This window comes from Prunus mume, linkage group LG1 (assembly GCF_029339155.1).
Source record: "Prunus mume cultivar Tortuosa linkage group LG1, ASM2933915v1, whole genome shotgun sequence".
Classification (NCBI taxonomy): domain Eukaryota; kingdom Viridiplantae; phylum Streptophyta; class Magnoliopsida; order Rosales; family Rosaceae; genus Prunus; species Prunus mume.
Genome location: NC_142698.1, coordinates 20,349,264 through 20,371,323, shown reverse-complemented (window position 1 = coordinate 20,371,323; position 22,060 = coordinate 20,349,264). Strand labels below are relative to the sequence as shown.

General features: G+C 38.1%; 2 protein-coding genes across 7 annotated transcripts in view; both read left to right on the top strand.

Moving 5' to 3' along the window:
* The first annotated feature begins 4,405 nt into the window (after positions 1-4,405).
* LOC103319355 (oxidoreductase) lies at positions 4,406-10,144 on the top strand. 4 transcript variants are annotated; one of them, XM_089052987.1, is made up of 10 exons: positions 4,406-4,653; positions 4,745-4,884; positions 5,381-5,497; positions 6,430-6,540; positions 6,638-6,698; positions 6,839-6,877; positions 7,877-7,989; positions 9,000-9,252; positions 9,348-9,394; positions 9,803-10,144. In XM_089052987.1, the coding sequence occupies exons 4-10, from the start codon at positions 6,433-6,435 to the stop codon at positions 9,980-9,982; spliced, it is 801 nt and encodes a 266-aa protein (XP_088909113.1). In that variant the 5' UTR covers positions 4,406-4,653; positions 4,745-4,884; positions 5,381-5,497; positions 6,430-6,432; the 3' UTR covers positions 9,983-10,144. The 4 variants fall into 4 exon arrangements, with proteins under 4 accessions (XP_088909113.1, XP_088909118.1, XP_016646835.2 ...); XM_016791348.2 differs by having other exon boundaries at positions 4,408-4,653; positions 5,456-5,497; XM_089052992.1 differs by lacking the exon at positions 5,381-5,497.
* A 7,682-nt stretch (positions 10,145-17,826) lies between these two features.
* Positions 17,827-22,060, top strand: part of RGD3 (ROOT GROWTH DEFECTIVE 3) — a 30,214-nt gene continuing 25,980 nt past the window's right edge. For 2 of the 3 annotated variants that reach the window (XM_008220807.3, XM_089049990.1), the window contains exons 1-4: positions 17,832-17,986; positions 18,126-18,367; positions 18,561-18,655; positions 21,843-22,057. In XM_008220807.3, the coding sequence (XP_008219029.2) occupies positions 18,319-18,367; positions 18,561-18,655; positions 21,843-22,057 (359 nt within the window). In that variant the 5' untranslated portion in view covers positions 17,832-17,986; positions 18,126-18,318. Of the gene's footprint in view, positions 17,987-18,125; positions 18,368-18,560; positions 18,656-21,842; positions 22,058-22,060 lie in introns of all 3 variants that reach the window. The other variant, XR_016125978.1, reaches the window with a different exon arrangement.

Here is a 22,060-nt window from a genome sequence, read left to right as displayed (position 1 = left end):
CCAGAAGCAAAAATTATTTGCTACTTATCAAGAAGGATACAGGAAAGATGTCGAAAGGTGGTTTGGCATCCTTCAAGCTTGGTGGTTGATTATTCGAGATGCGGCCCCATATGTTTGATGAAGAGATCCTCAGAAGTATTATGATGACTTGCATCATCCTCCATAATATGATTGTGGAGAATGAGTACGATTATGATGCTTTATAGGTCTACGAATCGGATCCATTGAACACAATCTTGACACGGATTTATGAAAGGCCCATGGGGCCAAGTGGAAAACCGTTTTAGCCGGAACCGTTGGTGAGAGATGGTCGTTTCATGACCCGGATGATAGATCGATATATATAGATGCAATCTTCATATATTTATGAAAGGCGTCAAGTTGACTTGATGGAGCATCTATGGGCGATGAAAGGCAATGAAGATGAATGATGGAGCATAGATGCTTTGGTTATGTTTTATTTAGTTATGGTTTGGTTGTGGTTTGTTATTATTATTGTGCCTTGTTTGTAGTTTTTTTTTAATTTTAATTATGTTTTGTTTGATGTATGGAATATGTTGAATAAAAATGTATTTTATTGAATGCTTTGTTTATTAAATAAAGAAATTCAATACAAGTCATTAAGAATTACTACTACTAAAATAAAATACATGAATTACAACAACTTTAATAGAAAACATGAAAAATACAAATACATAAATGCCAACTGATTTAATGGTTTTCATCGTTTAACCAATCTGTGTTGCTAGGCCCATCATCTTGGAAAAGTTTTCTTCTCATAACATCCCTTCATTCTAGCTTCGAAAATTCTTTTGTTTCAGGAGACATATGGCTTGTATCCATCGCCATGGTTTCCCGATCCATCTTGTACATATCTTTTTTGCGCAAATACTCCCTTTCTCATGCATACTCACATTTCAATTCTTATGGCGTTCTGCCTTGCAATTTCCTCCAAAAATTTTGAATTATTATTGCTCGAATTACCCGCTTTCTTTGCCTTCACAGCCTTTCGGCCAATAGGCCTCAGCTCCTTTTCGATGGGTGAGTCTTGACTCATAGGGGAATCGACAGATGAATCTCATGTCATTGAATCACGGAGTGGCGTCTCGTTTAACACAACAGCGGGACCTGTGGGAATAATTCTGAAGCGTTTGCAATATTTCACCACCTCCTAACATTCATGATGATTGAAAATTTTTTTGCCCTGCCCAGTTGCACCAAACCACATCTGTGCTTGAATCATCTATTTTTTTTAAAAAAAAATGGAAAGCAAGAAATATTTAAAATATATTGGATATGCAAGTAACAAAAAAAAAAGGAAATGCAATTAACCTTACAAATAAATTGGAAGTGCAAGAAATATTAAGAACAATTTGAAATGCAAGAAATATTAATAAAATATTGAAAATGACGAGGTGGGGAAGCTGGGGATTGGATTTTTTGTGGTTGGAGTGGGGAGGAAGAAGAATTGATATGCACAGAGAGAGGTAGAAGAACCCCACCCGACCCCAATATCGCCACACCTAACCCCTTCGTCCACGCTAGCCCTACACGATGAATCCCACCTAACCCAACCACCACCCTTATTCATGTTTTCTTCTATGCATTTGTGGAGTGAGGAAGAAGAAGAGAGAAGAATATAAGTTTTCTTAGATCCTAAATCTAGGGTTTTTCAATCAAATTCAAATTCTTTTGTAGCTCGTTTATGTTTATGTTAAATCATAAGTGTGCGATGATGAGACTTATTGTGGACTAGAGTTTATGATTTGGGTTCTTTTCCCAAAAGTCTGATGTATTCAAAAAAAGGAAGAAGAAGAATTGATCTGCGTGAGAAGAAGGAAGAAGAAGAGAGTGCATAATGAGAGGGATAAGGGTTGTCATTTTGGAAAAGTTATAAGGGCGTTATGGGAAAAACGAAAATTTCATTAGAAGGACCGGTTGTTTTAAAAAAAAGTAGCATCTCAAAGTTAGGTCCAAGCAGCTTTGAGAAACTGATGTGGATGACCTTAGTTTTTAAAATAAGCTGGCTTTCTTTGGTTTACCAAATACTTTCACTTGCAAAACTTATTTTTAAAGCTGCTTATTTTTTAGGGTAAACTACAGTAAACCCCCCAACCTATAAGGTTATTTACGAGTTGTTCACCCTGTTTCGTGAGTACTCCTGAGATGGAAGGGCAAAGTTTCTCACTGCCTTGAAAACCATTGACTGGTCAACATGTCAGCTTTTTTTGGTGTATGAGCGTGTCACTGCTAGCAATGAAGATTCAAGCAAATTCATTCTAGAATAGATAACTTGCGCCCCAAGTTACCGATTTCTGTAAACAAACGACATGAATTTGGGTGAGGAATATCTCCCAAGTAAGTTCTTTTCTTGCCACAGACTGGTAAGGAACTTTAACAATTTATCTCAAGATAAAGAGGTTGTTCGCCAAAATGGTTGATGGAATTTGTCGCCTTAGGCGTAATCGCCTTTTACAAAACTATAAAATAAATCTGCCTTTTACAAAACTATAAAAATAAATACCCACGCTAGAAAGATAAAAAGACATTGTAATTCCATTTCTGCTCGACAGGAGGATCGACCGGACTGGAAATATCTGGCCGGATGAATCACAACAACTTCAATCGCTAAGTTTCAGCTACAAATCGATACCAAAGTTCAAATTTGGCAGAGCTTTAATACACTTCAAGCTTTGGGAGGCTTTTGAGCAGCAAAACCGCAGCTTCTTCAATTTGAATGGGCGTATGGTCGTTTTGAGGATTTAGTGAGTTAGAGACTGCACTGTGAGATTTGTTGAGGTTTTCATGTTTGGGAAAACTCAAACTCTGCTTGTTTTGGGTTTGTTGAACCAAATTTGTAACGAGAGAGATCTCGTTTTGAATAGTTAAGTATGAACTTTGGGAAATCTGATCTAAAGCTGGTTTTTCTTGGAGTCCAAGTGAGCTTTTGGTTGATTTTTGAGTTGTTTGTTTTAGGGGTGGTTGCGGTTCGGAACCGCGAATTTTTACTCAAACCGCAAACCGACCGACTATTTGCGGTTTGGTGATTTTGAAACCACAAACCGACCGCGTTTTGCGGTTTATCAGATATGTAAACCGCAAAATGCGGTCGGTTACCACGAATTAGCGGTTTAAAACTGTGAGTTCTCAAGCATTCACAAAAATATTAATTCACAACCTAAATAAATAAATACACAACCTCAATTTATCAAACATATATAAATTCACAATCTCATCAACTTCTCAAGCATTCACAACCTAACAAAATTAAAGTTACAATTCTAAGCATTTCAATTAAAGTTACCTCCACAACCACCACCACCGCCACCACCACCTCATCCACCTCCACCTCAACCACCACCACCACCACAACTACCACCTCCTCCAAAACCTCCACATTCACCACCACCTCCATAACCAACACCACCACCACCACCACAACTACCACCTCCTCCAAAACCTCCACATCCACCACCACCTCCATAACCAACACCACCACCACCACTACTACCACAACCACCACCACTACAACAACCACCAACTCCACCTTCATCACCACATGATTAGTACATAACACTTTTAACATCATGTCTATTTTAGTCGTTATTCATAGTTACAAAAATTTTATATTAAAATTTACCAAACGGTTTTACATTGCTTTTTGCACTAACAACGCTTTAAAATTATTGTTTACCAAAGATAGAGCTGTTTTACTTTACAATTAATTATTTTCAAAGCACAACAGAAGCAACTTTTTTGAAAGTGACAAGAATCCCAAGCTGGGCCTTAATGGGAGTGTGAAGAAGGCGATAAAGAAGAGCAACCATAGCCGGTGTGGGCTTCCTCCATTTGTGTTTGGTTTGTGGATTGATGGAGGGAGGGGGTTGGGGAGATGGAGGAGGATGAACTTTGTGTTTGTGTTGGTGGGAGGTGGTTGAAAGGAGTTGGGATGGGGATAAAGGTTTTTTAATTTTAGTTTTTGAATACTGTAATCTTATTTCTTACTAGCCTCTCCAGACGCGCTTTGAGAGACATTTTTAAAATTTTTTTTTTTAGAATTAAAAAAGATAATGGGTAGTTGTGTTCCATAAAAATAGGATTTATTATCTGATTTTTCTTTTAATTTTAATTTTTTTAATGTTTGCATTAACCAAATGTATTTTATGATATTTCAATGTTTCACAATTCTCTCATTTGCTATATAGTTCTTATTTTTAAAAATTGAATTTTCAAATATTTTATTATAATTTTATGCCAGAATAAGAAAATAAAAAAATACATTTGAAAAATAAAAGTAGCTGGTCTCGATCATTAATGGCATTGTTTTAATTACAAGGAAAATGACACGTGGTATTACCAAAAGGGAGAATGTTATGCTCTCACTTTCTCCCTCCTCACCAGAGATTTAACCACTTCTAGATTGAAGATTTCCGACCTCCGAATTAAAAGCTTACGTGGTCGCCAGCCACCGTAGGGTCTCCGGTGAGGACGAAGGAAGTGAGAGAATGGGGGAGAGAGAGAGAGAGAGCGGGATGGACTGGGGAGCGACCGTGACGGCGCTGGCGATGGAGAATGGAGGGGATGTTGGGTGGTGGAGGAGAAGTGGGATGGGTCCCGGGGAGTTTTTATTTTTCACTTTTTGAACGGTAAAAGGTAAATTTTATGTATAGTCAATTTTTGGCTCCAAATACTGAAATAGGCCCAATCCAATTAATCAAACAGCTCCCTTGTTATATTAATGCAGATTTTCTTGATAGATTTATAGGCGTTTTGGCTAAATACAAACTCAAATCCGTAACGAGAGAACTGCAGAAACCTGGGAGCACTAAAATCCCGTCCCCCGTCATCCTTCGCCCGCCGTGAGGGTCGGTTGTGAATCACCAGGTTTGTGTTTCGTTGTTGCAATACTTTCTTTTAATTTATATTCATTTTTTTGTCCTTCTTATGTGATGGATTCTTAGATTCTCTACATATACTTTCTATTTCTTTCAACTTTTGCGCCGTGCATGTCCCTGAAAACTCTGCGTCAGCGTCGTCTACTTTTATTCTTAGAATTGGGAAAAGTAAAAAGGTGCAATGACATTAAATTTCACTCCTTGGTCTATTGGTTGAAAGAGGGTCTTTAACTAATAAATTTACTTATGCGTACATAGATTTTGGTTTATGATCCTACTGGTGCTGTCGATGCTTCCACTCCAAGTTGCTTTATCAATCTTGTTTTGTATACATTTGGCGGGTTGATGCATCACTATGGTAGCACCGTGCTCATTCGTCAAATTTTAACTTTTTTAGTAATTCTCTTAGTCAGCTGGCCTAGTATGTTTACTCCTCATTTGGTTACAACTCTAGACTATTTTACAATTTGATACAAAATTTTCAGAATGGAGTAATCTTTCTAGTTTCTTACTACTTTGGGGTGATTTCACGGGTAGTCTTACAACTTTCTATTTTCCAGTTCCAGAAGTGCGCACGCCAACTTCAGATAGTTTTTTGAAAGGTTAGTAGAATTCAGTTACCATTGCTTCAATCTCCATCATCTTGCTGTTCTGTTTCACCTACTGGAATCCCATCTATAGTTTTAAGCTTTATTGAGGAAGTGGATGTGGGTTAATTTGATGAGAAATAAATGGTGAAAAAAATCTGTAGATTTGACACTTGCTTTAGAATTATGATGGAGGCTGTGTTGGGAAGCTGAACTGAGCTGGGTAAATCTAGCGAAATGCACGGCTCTTTTCTGGGAAAAGCAAAAGGCTTTTGGTGTGGGATTAAGGCAGCAGTTTTATGCAGTTGCAGTGTGTTGGTTGATTTGGTCGCAGAGAAACAAAAAGGACTTCTGAAAACCGTAGTGGGGAGGGGAGTGCAGAGTTTGGGGGACAAAGTCAGATTTCTGATGTGACTATTCACATCGGTTTCTTCTAACTTTCGGGATATACCATTTTCTTTTATTTTTCCAGATTTGAGAGCTGTTGCTTGTTAGGAGTCTAAGTGTTTTTATTCACTTTTTGCTATTTTTGGGACAGAGGACTGTTTTACTTTCGTTGATGTATTGAAGTGCACATCTTGCTCACTATCATTGTACTCTATTGTGACAGGAATAAAATATTTTCTCATAAAAAATAGGTCTTTAGATTCTTTTTCTCTATACACACATACACACACATACCACACTGCCTATATAATTGGTCTTCACTGGGTTATATTGTGTTATAGGTTTTTTGACATTCTCTTTTTAACAATCTCCAAAATCAACAAATGCTGACACCATTCAAATAAGTGAAATAAAAGACGGTGATGTGAGTTATAAGCCTTGACAATCTGGGAGAAATCTGCTGTGCTCTGCTCATTATCCTAAGCACTTGCTTCATTTTAATTTTTGTTCATTTCATTATGATGCTTTGATGTCCATATCTTGTGTGGTGGTTCTGACAGAGAATGGAAAGAACAGAGACTATAGATAATTTCAAAGTTGGATCTCTGCCGACTTTAATTTACATTCCTGACTTCATTACGGATAATGAACAAACCATGCTTCTAAATAAGGTAGAAATCCATATTTGTCTTACATATTCCATCCTTCTTTCCCAATGCTTTATTTTTTTATGAAATTTCTCAGTATGCTGGCTTCATTGCTTTATAGATATATGAAGCCCCTGTATCGAAGTGGAAATCTTTAAAGAATAGGAGGCTACAAAACTGGGGTATGTTTGTGTTTATCTGGGTTTATGTATATTGGTTTTCTATATGGTGTTTATATTTCACTTGCATATAATACCTAGAAGATATGGAGGGAACTCCATCATATTGACTTTGATTAGTTTTTCCTGTCTTTGAGTGACAGGCGGTACTGTCCATGAAAAGGGTCTTCTACCACAGGATTGTAAGTGGGAAATAATTTATTTTATCACATGTGGAGAATATTTGCATTTCACAAATTGATGTGTCATTGGGTGTTTGGTGAGAACCCACTAGAAGCAATTTTTCTAGGGGTGGTTTTCCGGGTATGGCTTTGATGCACTTTTTGAGTGATACCAATGTAACATTCAAGGACTTACTGAGAAATAGCATGGCTTTGCGTTTAATGGCAAGGACCCATTGGGTGTTTGGTGCCAACGTATTTGCAGCCATCGCCACGGGCACTGCCTTGCTTCAGATTATTCCTAGCCATCACTTGTCATCATACGCTGCCTATGCTTCTGCATTCGGTATTTCAAGTCCTATTGGTGTGGCCATTGAAATCATAATAGATAGGAGAACCGAAGGTGCTGTGCCAGATTTGATATCCGCTATTTCAGTGGGTCTAGCATGTGGAATGTCCATCTTTGTAGCAGTAAACCTTCTATTAGTGAAGCAGATAAATAGTGGAGAAAGAGAGAGGGCAAGAGGGTGACTGAGAGAAGAAAAAAGAGGAAGAAGAGAAAGAAGAGAGAAAATGACAATTTTAATGGAGACTTAGGCGCTGCATTACTATACAGCGTATTCTGGGTATGACATTGTAAAGATATTTTTCGGTCGCAAAGTCCCACAGCCCAAATAGTCCATGTGGTATCTGTGCAATTCAACAACTCATGAAGTTATTGCCTCCACAGCCAAAAAAAATTATATTGCCTCTACAAGTCATAAGTCAGCATTAAATTTGTAGAACTTCCATAGGATGTGGAGACTTGTTTAGTGTTCACCTTGATTTGTGAAGATAATTTTAGTGGCAAATTTGTTGGCCTCTTCTTGTAGGAAGTGCGAAACTAATGATATAGAGGTCTTTAGAAATTTCAATGTGATTAAGCAATTGTTCATAGTATATTGCCAGTTCATCATTGTTTGTGAATTATTTGTCTGAAACAATAATCTCTCTCTCTCTCTCTCTCTCTCTCTCTTGCAGTGCCCTCATGGCTAACCAAGATTACATACAAGATATATGAAGAATCAGGGCTTTTTCCATTGCCAATTAATCATGTCCTTATCAATGAATACCTTCCTAACCAAGGCATTATGGTTCGCCCGAAACTCAAGGCTTTTATTGGTCATTGCTTACTTTTTACATGTGCATACTTTTGTCCTTGTTTTAGTTCAGTTTTCTCCGTGTCCTTGAAATAACTTAGTTCTTACAGTTACAAGTCCCTTAAATTTTATTTCAAAGTTTTGAAAATTAAAAAGAGAGGGATTACAACTTTTTCATGGATTTGAACCCATAAAATGAACAAGTAATACATTTCAAGTCCATTGCTGACAAGAAAACGTGTACCGGCCACTGCTTTGACAACCCACAGGTAAGTTTCCAGTCACTTCAAAATTGCGTATTAGTGGTAAAAAATGTGCAGATTTGAATTAAGGAAGGCTACGTATGTGGTTTTTGATTGGATCTTTGAAAGATGAGGCTCTGAACAAGACATCAAAGTGCCTTTGAGTTTCTCCGAATGTCTGGATTTATGGATTTGAACCATTAAAAATGTATTTTTTTGTCTCATAATTCATGGAGATATCTGTCCATAGCATTTGTGCTGCAATGAGGCTGGTGTCTGGTTGGGATGGAGGAATGAGTGGATCAGGCAGAGAACTTTGTTTCCTAATCTCAAAATATACAACACATTGGAAAATCCTGTTCATGTCTGACTTTGGTTACAGAAATCTCAACCAAAAATATAATCAAGATATTTAACAATTTTATGGACTTTAAAGTGGAGCAAGATACAGGGACCAAAATATATTATTTTGAACTTTCTTTTACTTTTGATTTATTCTTATTGTGTGACTTGAACTTTGCCATGCATTTGCTTGGTGATGGCTTGTCTTTTGATTACTTATTGCTTTTCAGTTGTCCACTAACGGAGTTTTCCAATGAATTAATGTTTTTGGTGTTATGTTGGATTATTCCGTTGGAAATTTGAGCCTGCTATACTTTCCTACATTATTTAGCTGCAAGGTGGATGCGTGTGTTCTTATTACAACATTTCTTCTTTTCTTTTGGCCTGAGCCTCTTCTTGCAATAATTGTGTATCATACAGGCACACCAGGATGGGCCTGCTTATTATCCAGTTGTAGCAATCTTGTCCCTCAGGTCACCTGTTGTTATGGACTTTACTCCCCATTCAAGACTGACATTGTGTAGAAGCATATGCACAAATGATGTTGAGGATACAAATTCTGATAGGGGAGTTACTAAGATTGATACAGATAAGTCAATGGATGTACACCATCCTTTTCCTGTCATATTAATGCCGCGCAGCTTGATGATCTTCAAAGATAAAGCATACTCGGGTTTGTATCTTTTTGTTAAAGTAACAGCTCGATCTCTAGCTATTACTTCTTTATTCTAACAGCAAATCTGGGCATGTCCTACTTGTGATTTTCAGATTACTTGCATGCTATCAAAGACGGTGAGGTACAATGTTATGATGGGGTAAGATTAAATTTTCCCCCCTCTTTTGGTAAGAAACAAAAATGTTGTTAAAATTGAGGAACAGTTCAAAGTAATGAAAGCACCAGCAGTCATACCTATGTAGAAGAGCAATGATAAAGAAAACAATACAACACATTGAGGAAAGAAGAAAGTCAGTCTAAAACACCCTTCTCCAAACCCTAAGGTTTTTAGGACTTCCAGAAATTCCTGCAAAAATAGATGAAACTGAACCCCATAATGAATCAAAATACATCATTCTTATCCAATAGATCTTTAGTTGTACTAAGTGTCTTTGAAAGGTTAGTTGTGCGTAATGAGCCAATAGAATTTGCCTATCAACTCGGTGCCAACATAAGTTACATAGATTGGCCATTTTCCAACTGTTTTTTGTTATCTTTTTTTGTTCAGGCTGTAAATGAAGTAGAAGCTCTACATGGGCAAGTTATGGATCATGCTTCGTCACAATTGGATGGAGCTGTTGATGTAATGAAAACTGGGGACCTCAAGAGTATTCATAGAACTACCCCTAGAATTTCATTGACATGTCGATTAGTTCCGAAAGTTTATAAAAATGTGTTCAGGTTTTAGTCTCTGGCAAGTCTAATCTATCTGGAAGCTTTTCACCTTTAAGAGCTTCAGACGATGACCTAGTTTGATGCGGGTGGTATTCACAGAGATGTGAGATGTATTATGGATGATTTAACAAACTTTGCCATACTACATAAAAATAGAGCGAATTCATTTCTTTCACCAATGATCAATTTATATTTTATATTGCTTTTATTTTTTGTCAAAAATATTTTATATTGATTTGATTCTAGCTGTGAGGCATGAGCCCGTTTAACATTTTCTTTTTGGTCTGGACAAAAAAAAAAGTAGTAACTTTTAGACACACCGGTTTGTAAATTTATATCTCCAGCTTAGTTTTTTTTTGGATTAACTACACTTTAGTTTCTGGAGGTTTAGTGTCAATATCGAAATGAGCCCCAATGTTTCATTTTAATCAATTTCGTACTCAACATTTCGAAATATTACAAATTTACACCAGCCGTTACATTGACCGTCAAAGTCAGATGTTAACTGCTGACGTGGTAGTTGTGGAACCCACCTCATAACCAAGTAGTAGTTAGAAAGAGACGGAATAAAGGGCAATTTTGAAAAAAAAAAAAAAAAAAAAAACTCTTTAAAAATATTATTAAATTAGATTTTTTTTATTATAAGAAAAATCCCTACTTCCTCTCTCTCGCTCTCTCTCTCCTCCTATCTCCCTCCCTCTCTCTGCCCAGAACTTGAAAACCCAACTCCCATCTTCGACCCATCTGCGACCACCTCCCCACCCAACCGCCATTGAAGCCATACAAACCCCACCCACATATCCCCCTCCCGACTCACTATCTCATTCTCTCCCCTTCTCCTCCTGTTGTCCCAAAAGGATGGACTGGCTAGATGATGCCTCTCTGCAGAGCAATGAGAGTGTTGGAGACAAAATCGATAAGATTAGAGTTAACAGTTTTATTATTGATTTTTTAGTTAATCATCTGTTAATAAGTCCTATCCTTTAGGGACTAGTTGTTTGTGTTTTTAACAAATTCCTATTAGTCTGTTACCACGTTTTAGGGTGTTGCAAACGTGGGCTGTTATTTTGATTTTATCTCTTTGTAAAAGGCTTTATAAGCCTGCAGTTTGTTATCAATGAATAAGAACTTTTCATTCAAGGTTGTGTGCTATAGTTTCTTTTGAGTGTTCTCAACAATTGGTATCAGAGCCCCATCATAGGGGGCCTGATTGTGAGTGTGTGTGGAAAGAAACCGCAGTTTTCTTTCAAAGTAAGGGAGTCAAGTAGAATGGCGGAGAGCAATAACAGTGGTTTTGTGCAGCCGGCCATTCCCAAATTTGACGGACATTACGATCATTGGGCGATGTTGATGGAGAACTTTCTTCGTTCCAAGGAATATTGGGATCTCGTAGAGAATGGGATTTCGATGGTGGTGACACAATCTGTCTCTCCAGGTGGAAACAGCAGTGAAGCACAACGCAAATTGGTCGAGGGGCAGAAGTTGAAGGACTTAAAGGTAAAGAATTACCTTTTTCAAGCTATAGATCGGAATATCATGGAGACTATACTCGACAGAGACACATCAAAGAGTATTTGGGACTCCATGAAACAGAAATACCAAGGCTCTACCAAGGTAAAAAGGGCCCAGTTGCAAGCACTTCGGAGGGACTTTGAGACTCTCCACATGAAGGAGGGGGAGACTGTTGATAATTTCTTTGCTCGTACTCTCACTATAGCCAACAAAATGAAGTCTCATGGTGAGACAATGAGCCAAACCATCATCAATGAGAAAGTTTTGAGGTCCATGACTTCAAAATTTGATTATGTGGTTTGCTCCATTGAAGAGTCCAATGATTTGAACACACTGACCATTGACGAGCTACAGAGCAGTCTGCTAGTCCATGAACAAAGAATGAATGGTCATCGAGGAGAGGAGCAGGCTCTCAAGGTCACTCATGAAGACAACACTAGTAGAGGAAGAGGTCAAGGGACATTCAGAAGAAGAGGAAGAGGTCGTGGCAGACAACCGTTCAACAAGGCCACTATCGAGTGCTTTAAGTGTCACAAATTAGGACACTTTCAGTACGAGTGTCCCAGTTGGGAGAAGGGAGCCAACTATGCAGAACTAGATGAAGGAGAAGAGCTGCTATTAATGTCCTATGTAGAGCTTAACCATGCTAAGAGAGAAGAGATCTGGTTCCTCGATTCAGGATGCAGTAATCATATGAGTGGGAATAAAGAATGGTTCTCGGATTTGGATGTTCAATTCAGGCAAACTGTGAAACTAGGCAACAACTCAAGGATGGCGGTTATGGGAAAAGGAAACGTTTGAATGCAAGTGAATGGAATCACTCAGGTAATTTCTGAGGTCTATTACATTCCTGAGTTGAAAAATAACCTGTTAAGTATGGGGCAGCTTCAAGAAAAAGGTGTGGCAATTTTGATTCAACATGGGGAGTGCAAAGTGTTTCATCCTAGTAAGGGTCTAATCATTCAGTCCGAGATGAGCGCGAACAGGATGTTTGTTGTGCTCGCAGCAATGATGCCTAAAGCTACTACCTGTTTTCAAGTTGTGATAGAAGATGATAGTTATTTATGGCATTGTAGATTCGGACACTTAAGCTTCAAAGGGTTGAGAACTCTTCAATACAAACAGATGGTTAGTGGTTTGCCTTCTCTTATAACTCTTGCAAAGTTATGCACAACGTGTTTGGTTGGAAAGCAGCATAGGGAATCCATTCCAAAAAGAAGTCTATGGAGGGCATCACAAAAGCTGGAGTTAGTACATGCCGATATATGTGGCCCTATAAAGCCTGTATCAAACAGCAACAAGAGGTATTTCTTAAGTTTTATCGATGACTTTAGTCGTAAAACTTGGATTTATTTTTTGCATGAAAAATCAGAGGCTTTTACCATGTTTAAAAGTTATAAGGCTTGTGTTGAAAAGGAATCAGGTGCCTACCTTAAATGTTTGAGGACTGACAGAGGTGGTGAGTTCACCTCAAATGAGTTTGGGGAATTTTGTAAGGCAAATGGCATAACCAGGCAATTAACCACAGCCTATACTCCTCAGCAAAACGGAGTTGCTGAGAGAAAGAATAGGACTATGATGAATTTGGTGCGTTGTATGCTCACTGAGAAGCAGTTCCAAAGGCTTTCTGGCCAGAAGCTGTGAGATGGTGTATGCATGTCCTCAACAGTGCCCTACTTTAGCTGTGCAAAATAGAACTCCAGAGGAAACATGGAGTGGTATGAAGCCTACAGTAGAGTATTTCAGAGTTTTTGGGTGCTTGGCTCATGTGCACGTACCAGACCAGAAAAGAATCAAGTTGGATGACAAAAGCATTCAGTGTGTTTTATTGGGAGTTAGCGATGAGTCGAAAGCTTATAGATTGTTTGATCCGGTCTCTAAGAAGATAATTGTTAATAGGGACGTTGTTTTTGAGGAGAACAAGGGCTGGAATTGGGACATGAGCAGGGAAGAAATGGCTTTGGATATGTTAGAGTGGGGTGATAGTGAAGAAGAAAATGATGAAGCTGAGAATGAAGGGGAACTTGGAGTAGAAGTTAATGAGAATGAAAAAGCTGGCTCAAATGAACAAATGAAGTTGGTTCAAGTGGTTCAAGTGGCACCAGCTCACCTTCCAGCACCAGCTCACCTTCTAGTAAGTCACATGATGGGAATTCCTCGGGTCCAGTTGAAGGGAGGGCAAGACGAGTTCCATTTTGGATGCAAGATTATGAAACTGGAAAGGGTTTGTCAGAAGAAGAAGATGTGAGTGCCATGATGATTCTCACAGAAGCTGATCCCATTACTTTCGAGGAAGCCGTGAAGAGCAAGAAATGGAGAGACGCCATGAATGCAGAGATTGAGGCTATTGAACGTAATAAAACATGGGATCTGACTATCCTACCTGCAGGAGTAAAGACCATTGGAGTTAAATGGGTTTTTAAAACAAAACTCAATGAAAGTGGTGAGATAGACAAGTGCAAGGCTACACTTGTGGCAAAGGGATATGCACAACAATATGGGATTGATTACACAGAAGTTTATGCTCCAGTAGAAAGACTAGATACCATACGTTTGGTAATTGCCCTAGCAGCTCAACAAGGTTGGAGTATTTTTCAGCTTGATGTGAAGAGTGCATTTCTGCATGGTGAGCTTAGTGAGGAAGTGTTTGTCTAACAGCCTCAGGGATATGAGAAGAAGGGCGAGGAACACAAGGTTTATAAGCTGAAAAAGGCACTATATGGCCTCAAACAAGCTCCACGAGCTTGGTACAGCAAAATTGAGGCCTATTTTGCTAAAGAAGGCTTTGAAAAATGTTATTGTGAACACACGCTATTCACAAAGTCGAAGGAAGGAGGTAAGCTCTTAATTGTCAGTCTTTATGTTGATGATTTAATCTTTATTGGGAATGACATGAGCATGTGTGAAGAGTTTAAGAAGTCGATGATGTTAGAATTTGACATGTCTGACCTGGGAAAGAGGAGATATTTTCTGGGGGTTGAAGTACTACAAAATTCTGATGGGATTTATGTGAGTCAAAGAAAGTATGCTTATGAAGTTTTAGAAAGTTTTGGCATGAACAACAGCAACTTGGTGAAGAACTTCATAGTTCCAGGTTGCAAATTGTCAAAGGACGAGAAGGGAGCTAAGGTTGATGCATGTGTGTTTAAACAGGTGGTTGACAATTTTATGTACTTAACTGCAACCAGACTTGATTTGATGTATGGTGTGAGCCTTATCAGAGTTCATGTCGTGTCCTGAGCAACACTGGTTGGCGAAAAGATTGCTTAGATATTTGAAGGGAACGAGTGCAGGGATTTTCTACAAGAAAGGAGCGTAAGCAACTCACGACCTATTCGGATAGTGATTTTGCTGGAGATGTAGATGATCGCAAGAGCACTTCGGGAGTGTATTCATGTTTAGTTCTGGAGCAGTGTCATGGTCATCCAAAAACACTGTGGTTAGCTTATCCACCACAAGCAGAGTACATCGTTGCTGCCTCATGCGCTTGTCAGTGTGTTTGGTTAAGAAGAGTTTTAGAGAAGCTTGGTTATGTACATAAGAAATGCACTACAATTTTGTGTGATAACAGTTCAACTATAAAACTCTCCAAGAATCCTGTTCTTCACGGCAGAAGCAAGCACATTGACATCAGGTTTCATTTCCTTCGTGACCTGGTAAAAGATAGTGTGATTGATTTGAGTCATTGTAATACTCAAGACCAGGTAGCTGACATTATGACGGCCGCTCGGTTGGAGGTGTTTTGAAGCTTCGTAGTTTCTTTGGCGTGTGTGAAGTTCCTAATATAAACTGAATGCATTCTGCATACAGTTTAAGGGAGGGAATGATAAGACTGTTAGAGTTAACAGTTTTATTATTCAGATTTTTTAGTTAATCAGTCTGTTAATAAGTCCTATCCTTTAGGGACTAGTTGTTTGTGTTTTTAACAAATTCCTATTAGTCTGTTACCACGTTTTAGGGTGTTGCAAACGTGGGCTGTTATTTTGATTTTATCTCTTTGTAAAAGGCTTTATAAGCCTGCAGTTTGTTATCAATGAATAAGAACTTTTCATTCAAGGTTGTGTGCTATAGTTTCTTCTGAGTGTTCTCAACAAAATCCACTTCCACTTTGGTTGGGCACCATGGGTCTTCGAAAACAGAATCTACTTGCACTTCAGTAGTTGAAGCCCATGATTTAAGACCCGAGGATCAAACTCGCACGAAAGTTCCATCCACAGAACCTGCATCACAAACTCCTCCATCCATAATGGATTTGGGAAGCTCCGGCCATCTACCCAAAGTGATACACCACCAGCAAGCATCCAAAGCACCTCATATTCTGACATGTCAGCTAACACAACAGCCACAGTAACGGTAGTAAAAAACCCTGCAAGCAATGTCCTGGATAGTTTGATTCGTCGTTGGGATTTTAACTTCTTTAGAAACAACCACAGTCGATAAGATGACTGTTCTTTCCTTCTATTTTTTGCTTCTCTCTTTAGATAATATGATGTATTGGCTTGTAACTAAAGTGTCAGGGTTCATGTTTTGTAAAATGCTCGACTGGAAAAGCAAAAAAACAAAAACAAAAACAAAAAACAAAAAAACAAAAACAAAAAAGGAAAAGAATAAAACCAGTGCTGTGAAGTTGTATTTTTAGTTGTAACAAAAAAGAAAGATGGTTTTTTGGTTGCAGATTCTCTACATTAAAGTGTTCACAACACAGATGAATATATTTTCTGTTGGTGTTATTGATGTCGGAAATGATCTTTCAGTATCATCCTATCACATTCCTATGTTTATCTGGTGGTCAAGGAGATGAATTAGATTCCAAATTTCTCTCTCCCTGGATTCTTTCTATCAGACATTCAGTTCAAATGCTCTTGGAAATGTCCAGATTTCTCTTACCCAATGTTTTTGTTCCGACTTACAGTTTTAATTTTCTAACTCAGGCATTGGAGGCACCCGCTCCATCTCCGGCGTCCTCGGCGGCGACGACATCGTTTCCGAAGCCCCATTTCTCGATCCCCTCTGAAACCATTTATGACTCATCTTCATCATCATTTTCATGGTCCTCTTCCTCGTCATCCTCTTCAGCAATGGCTAACCCAACTCTCTGCCCCCCAATTTTTTGAGCCTCAGCGCTCATCGCCGGCAAGCTGGTGGCCCTCTTGATAGGACTCGAAGTGAAAGTGGGTAGAGGCGGCGGAGGCGGTGGAAGGTTGAGTTTTTGAGCTCTTGGGTCTGTTGAGTTTTCAAGCTCTTGGGTCTGTTGGAGGATTTCGAGCTCTTGGGTCTGTTGGGTTTTCAAGTTCTGAGCAGAGAGAGGGAGGGAGATAGGAGGAGAGAGAGAAAGTAGGGAAATTTTTTTTGTTTTTTTTTGTTTTTAAAAATCTAATTTAATAATATTTTTAAAGAGTTTTTTTTTTCCGAAATTGCCCTTCATTTCGTCTTTTTCTAACTACTGTTTGGTTATAAGGTGGGTCCCACGACTACCACGTCAATGATTAGTTTGACAACGAACGATTGGTGTAGAATTGGTAATATTTGAAATGTTGGATACTGAAATGATTAAAATGAAACCTTAGGGCCCATTTCGACATCGACACTAAACCTCCAGGGACTAAAGTGTAGTTAATCTTTTTTTTTTTTGAACACAATCTCCAGCTTAGTTATATATATATATATATATCAATATTTTATTTCATCTAGTAATTTCCAAAATAGCATATTTACCCCAGAAACTAAAAATGCTCCAAAATAGCATATATATGTAGGCTTGGAATGATCCATTATCAAATTAATAAAAAGATATTTATTATTTGAAATTCGTTTAATCAGTCATTTGAAAGGAAAGGGTGCATAAAATTAACCAAAAAAAAAAGGGTGTATAAAAAGTTGGGTGTAGATATAGATAATATAATAGTAAGTTGATTCTAAATAAAGACAATGATGTAAAAATTTTATTTTTGAGTATGAGCAATATTAGGAAGGAAAATTTCTCATACACACAATACTTAGTGTCATGGAAGTTTGAATTTAAAATTACTACTTTGCAAGTTGAAATCATTTTTTATTGAGCTCCATTGGCAATGACGTCAAAACTTTGTTTGGGTTGGGTGTTCGAACAAAAAAAAAGAACTTTGATTGGGTGTCTAGAAAAGAACACTGTCTTCGGTTTCGGTTATGCCTAATCTCATCCCATCGGGGCTCCGTGTAATTCAAACTCAATTTTTATTTTTTCTTGGGTCTGAAAGCTTATTCTCAATTACAACCGAAATCCCAATGCAGGCCGACCCAATTGTTGAGTGGTCTCAAATATAAAGCCCAAAACAAAACTGAATTATCTTAGAATTGAAGAAAATGAAAAAGTAGAAAAGAGGAAATTCATAGCATCTCTCCAAGCCAACAGGAAAAAAAAAAAAATTTCATAGCAGTCGCCGTAAACGCGGTTGGGAAAGATACGAAGGAACCGAGGAAGAAAGGAAGGAGAGACACTACGTTGCCGGATATTGCACTTATTCAGGTAAGTCGTCTCGCCGGTGCCTTCACCATCTTTTCTGCTGATTACTCGCTCGATCTAACGCTTCCCCAATTGCCCTCTTGGCTTGCTTTAATTTTCAATTTTATCTGAAATCTTTTCGATTTCGTTCCAATTTTTCCAGAATACATTTGACTCCTTAGGTGTCTGAAGGAAATAGTTCGTGTATATTACTAGTATTCTTCTACGTCTCGTACATGCTGTGGAGGGAGCACGAAATTGTATTTGTTTGATGACTTGTTCTGTATGGTGTCATTTGACTAATACCAGTACTTAGATTATTGGCGCCGTGTAAAGAAGAGGTGGGATGATCTATTATGGCGCAACAGTCCTCTCGTCTCCATCGCCTTCTCACTCTCTTGGACAGTATCCTTCCACCTTTTTCTTTTGCTTATCTTTTGGAATTATTGTTGAATGCATTTAGTTTATTTACCACTTGCATCAGCTAACCCCGCCCCCTACCCTCCTCCTTTTTGGTTCCTCTGTAATTTATTTATCCATTGTCTCAATTTCCAAATGATTGTTTGAATTGGGTTTTTCTTTAACCCAACCCTAATAGCTGGTTCGACCCAAGCAACAAGATTGACAGCTGCTCGGCAGATAGGGGATATTGCCAAGTCGCATCCTCAGGACTTGAGCTCTCTGTTAAAAAAGGTATTACTGATTTCCACAATTGTTTCCTTGCAATCACATTATGCTTATTCTGAGACACTATCATCCTGCATCTCCGTTGCCTTGAAAATGAAATCAATGTGCCTTTTTAGTCTGTTAATTTCAAATTCGTACGCATCTTATGAAGAATGTGAGGTTTATTTCGAAGTCAGCATTGTAATGACTTAAATATGTCTATTTGTTTGAAAACTGGGGGTTTTTTTTTTTTTGGTTAGAGAGCAAACTAGAGCTTCACTCGTTCTGTTAAGCCTGGCAGACAGTGGATAAGGTCTGATATATGTTAATGAGAAGATTCATAAATCCAGGAAAGAATATTGTAAATGTTGCTAAGAGCTACCATCCACTCAAATAAATTTTCAAGATAATCTGTTGTGTGTAATTTCAAATACTGCCAAATGTTTGGTTGTTTCTTTCACAAAAGAATTGCTATTCTTCTGATGATCACATCTGCCCTTCCAGCAGCAAACCGTAAAACCAACAAATTTATTGAGCATTACACACTGAATATTTAAGACCAAAGCTTTCTTGCAATTCGACAATTTAACACCAGTTTCTTTAATAACATTTTCCTTTCTTAGTATGGTAGTTTATGGTAATGGTCTCTCTCAAAGCCGCTGGCCCCACAAAGAAAACTACTTTCAGTTAGCTCTCCAGATTCCAAGCAAACTTTTTATCACTGGACTTGAACAAGAGCCTTATAATAAGAAATGAACCGCAATAATATACATGTATTAAAAGACAATTTTTGTAACCCAAAACGATGCTGAAACTGCACATGACCCCCATAGCCAATGTCAAATATCAGAGGACCTTAAACCTGTCCAAACCATTTTGAATTCCTTTACAATAACACTTCACCTCTTCATGTATGGCTCTCACATGCTCTTAAGGGTTACAAAATGCATGAAACAATCAACGAACCGGGTTAATCAACTTTGAATTGAGAGGAATACTAATAAATTCTGAATGATTTTTGAATGCAAGCATGGAAGCAGGTGCAAGCCAATCAGCAAGTCAACAGTGTACATTATAAGAGATAATAGATATGATCATGCAGCACCCAAAAAGAGGGAAGTTTCAAAATCACAATTGAGAGTTAATGCCTAGTATTTCTTGGTTCCCTTAAGGAAATCCACAGACCTTGAATAAAGTCCCAGTGTAACTGTGTAGCTCATGGTTGGTGCTTTCAAATGGATGTTTAGGCTCACTGTGTTCAGGTTTATGAAGGTGCAATAGAGTAAAGCTTATAATTTGTAGTGGTGGGAATTTGGAATTAAATGTTCTGAGTATGAAGAAGGAGAAGAAAGGGAGTTAGAGAAATATGGACTCACTCCGACAACAGTTTCTTGGAATCACACCAAGAGCTCTCACGAATCACTCGAGGTTTTTTATATAAAAAAGATCAGGAATTTAAGGGCCAATTCAGTACAATTTTTCAAAAATGTTTTCATAAAATATTTTCAAAAAGTGAAAACAAAAAAATGAGTTTGTATTTTTAAAATGGGAGAATCTGTTTGGCAAACAACTCATTTTTCGTTCGCCACCCTCATTTTCTCACCTTATCTCCTTCTCTGGTTCCCTCTCGGATTCATTGAACCTCTCTCTCTTTCTCTTTGTCTCTCCTTCTCTAACTCTCTCTGGTTGCCTTTCGTATTCATCGACCTCCCTTTTGTTCCTTGTTGGATTTGCTGATCTCCCTATGATTCCACCGGTCGATGGTCAGTGGTGGTTTGATGGGCAGATTGGTTTGGTTGGGTTTGACGGTGGTGGTTTGATTTGCTGTGGGTAGTGTTGATGGTGGCTTCGATTGGGTGGTGGTGCTTTGATTTGGTACAGGTGGTGTTGATGGTGGGGTTGATTGGGTTCAATTGGGTGGTGATGCAATTGGTTGGTGGCTGGTGGCTGGTCTGTAGTGGTGGTTGTAGTTCGATTGGCTTGTAGTGGTAGTTGTAGTTTGATTGGCGTGTAGTGGTTGTTAGGTGGTGTTTGACGATGGTGGTTATGCTCTATCTTTTGAATCCATATTCTCTTGAAAACATTTTGATGTTTTCAGAATTATAACTAAAAGTTTGAATCCGTTTTTGGAAAGCATTTTCTGCATTTTCTCAACCTCACCACTGATTGCAAATCCCAAGTGTTTTCTAAGAATGAAAATTGAAATCGGCCTGGGAAAATGTCACCGAACATGCCCTAATCTTCCACATTATACAACTTAGAAATCCTAAAGGACCAAAAATGGAATGACCCATATTTATCAACCTCAAAATTCTAAGTCTGATCTCCATCAAATGCTCATTTCGTTTTTGATAAACACCCATGCTAATCGTAGCTTTATTTTAACCCTAATAACATTACCCCACAACATTGTTGACAAAAGTTGACTAACAATTTGTTCGTGTGGCCCCATTTCTCCACACGTTGACTAACATTCCCCCAGAACTTATTTGGCGGCATAAGTTAACCTCAATCACATTATCCGTATGCCATGTCAAATCCCATTAACAAATTGTTTCTGTTTTTGTTTTTAATAGAACTCCAAGTTACTAAGTAAAACTGGAATATGAGGGTGAAGCCTGCTATCTACGCATTTACCAATTAAACTTGTTTCTTAGTTTTTTTTTTTGTTGGTTCTTCCGGGTTTAGGCTGGTTAATTGTACTACTTGGAGGTTTAGAAGTTCTTTTGTTTTGTTTTGTTTTGTTTTGTTTTTACTTTTGTTGTGGTCTTGGTGGGCTGCTGGCTCACTGTGGTTGTAATGGTTGTTCTTATTTCTTTTCGTTATAAAGTCACCTTGTTTTTATTTTTATAGAATAGAAGTTTTCTGCCTTTCTGTAAAAAGCATTCCCATAAATTCCGGGAAATTAGTAAGGCATCTTGTTTGATCACTTACCTCTGTACAGGTTTTTCTTCGTAATAAAATTTGTGTTTCTTCTCAAAAGAAAGAATATGTAAGAAGGCATTTCACATAAACTGTTGTATCTTTTTCTCCTTTTCAATTTGGCTTTTGCCGATAGATACTCTTGCTGCCACTAGAATTATGGTTTGTTTGTTTCTTGTGCTAAGTTTTATGTCAGTTTCTGTCTCTTAGCTATTCCTTTTTGTACTTGTTAATCTATCTTTTTTTGTGTGTAGAAAAGTATGTCTTTAACTTTAGTTCGTTCTGAGATCAGGTTTCCCAATATCTTCGTAGCAAAAACTGGGATACGAGGGTTGCTGCCGCTCATGCAGTTGGGGCTATTGCTGAGAATGTTAAGCATACCTCTTTGATTGAACTCTTTACTAGTGTTGAATCAAAGATGTCTGATGCTGGGATATCTGGTGCTGTTGAAGATATGGTTGCTTTCCCGATTTTTGATTCTAACGTTGCTGGAACGTCATTTAGAAGGTG

Coding starts and splice junctions, on each gene's coding strand:
- LOC103319355 (XM_089052992.1), top strand. CDS start 6,433: ATGGAAAGAACAGAGACTATAGATAATTTCAAAGTTGGATCTCTGCCG. Junction 6,699..6,838: donor TAGGAGGCTACAAAACTGGG/GTATGTTTGTGT, acceptor TTTGAGTGACAG/GCGGTACTGTCCATGAAAAG. Junction 6,878..7,876: donor GGGTCTTCTACCACAGGATT/GTAAGTGGGAAA, acceptor TCTCTCTTGCAG/TGCCCTCATGGCTAACCAAG.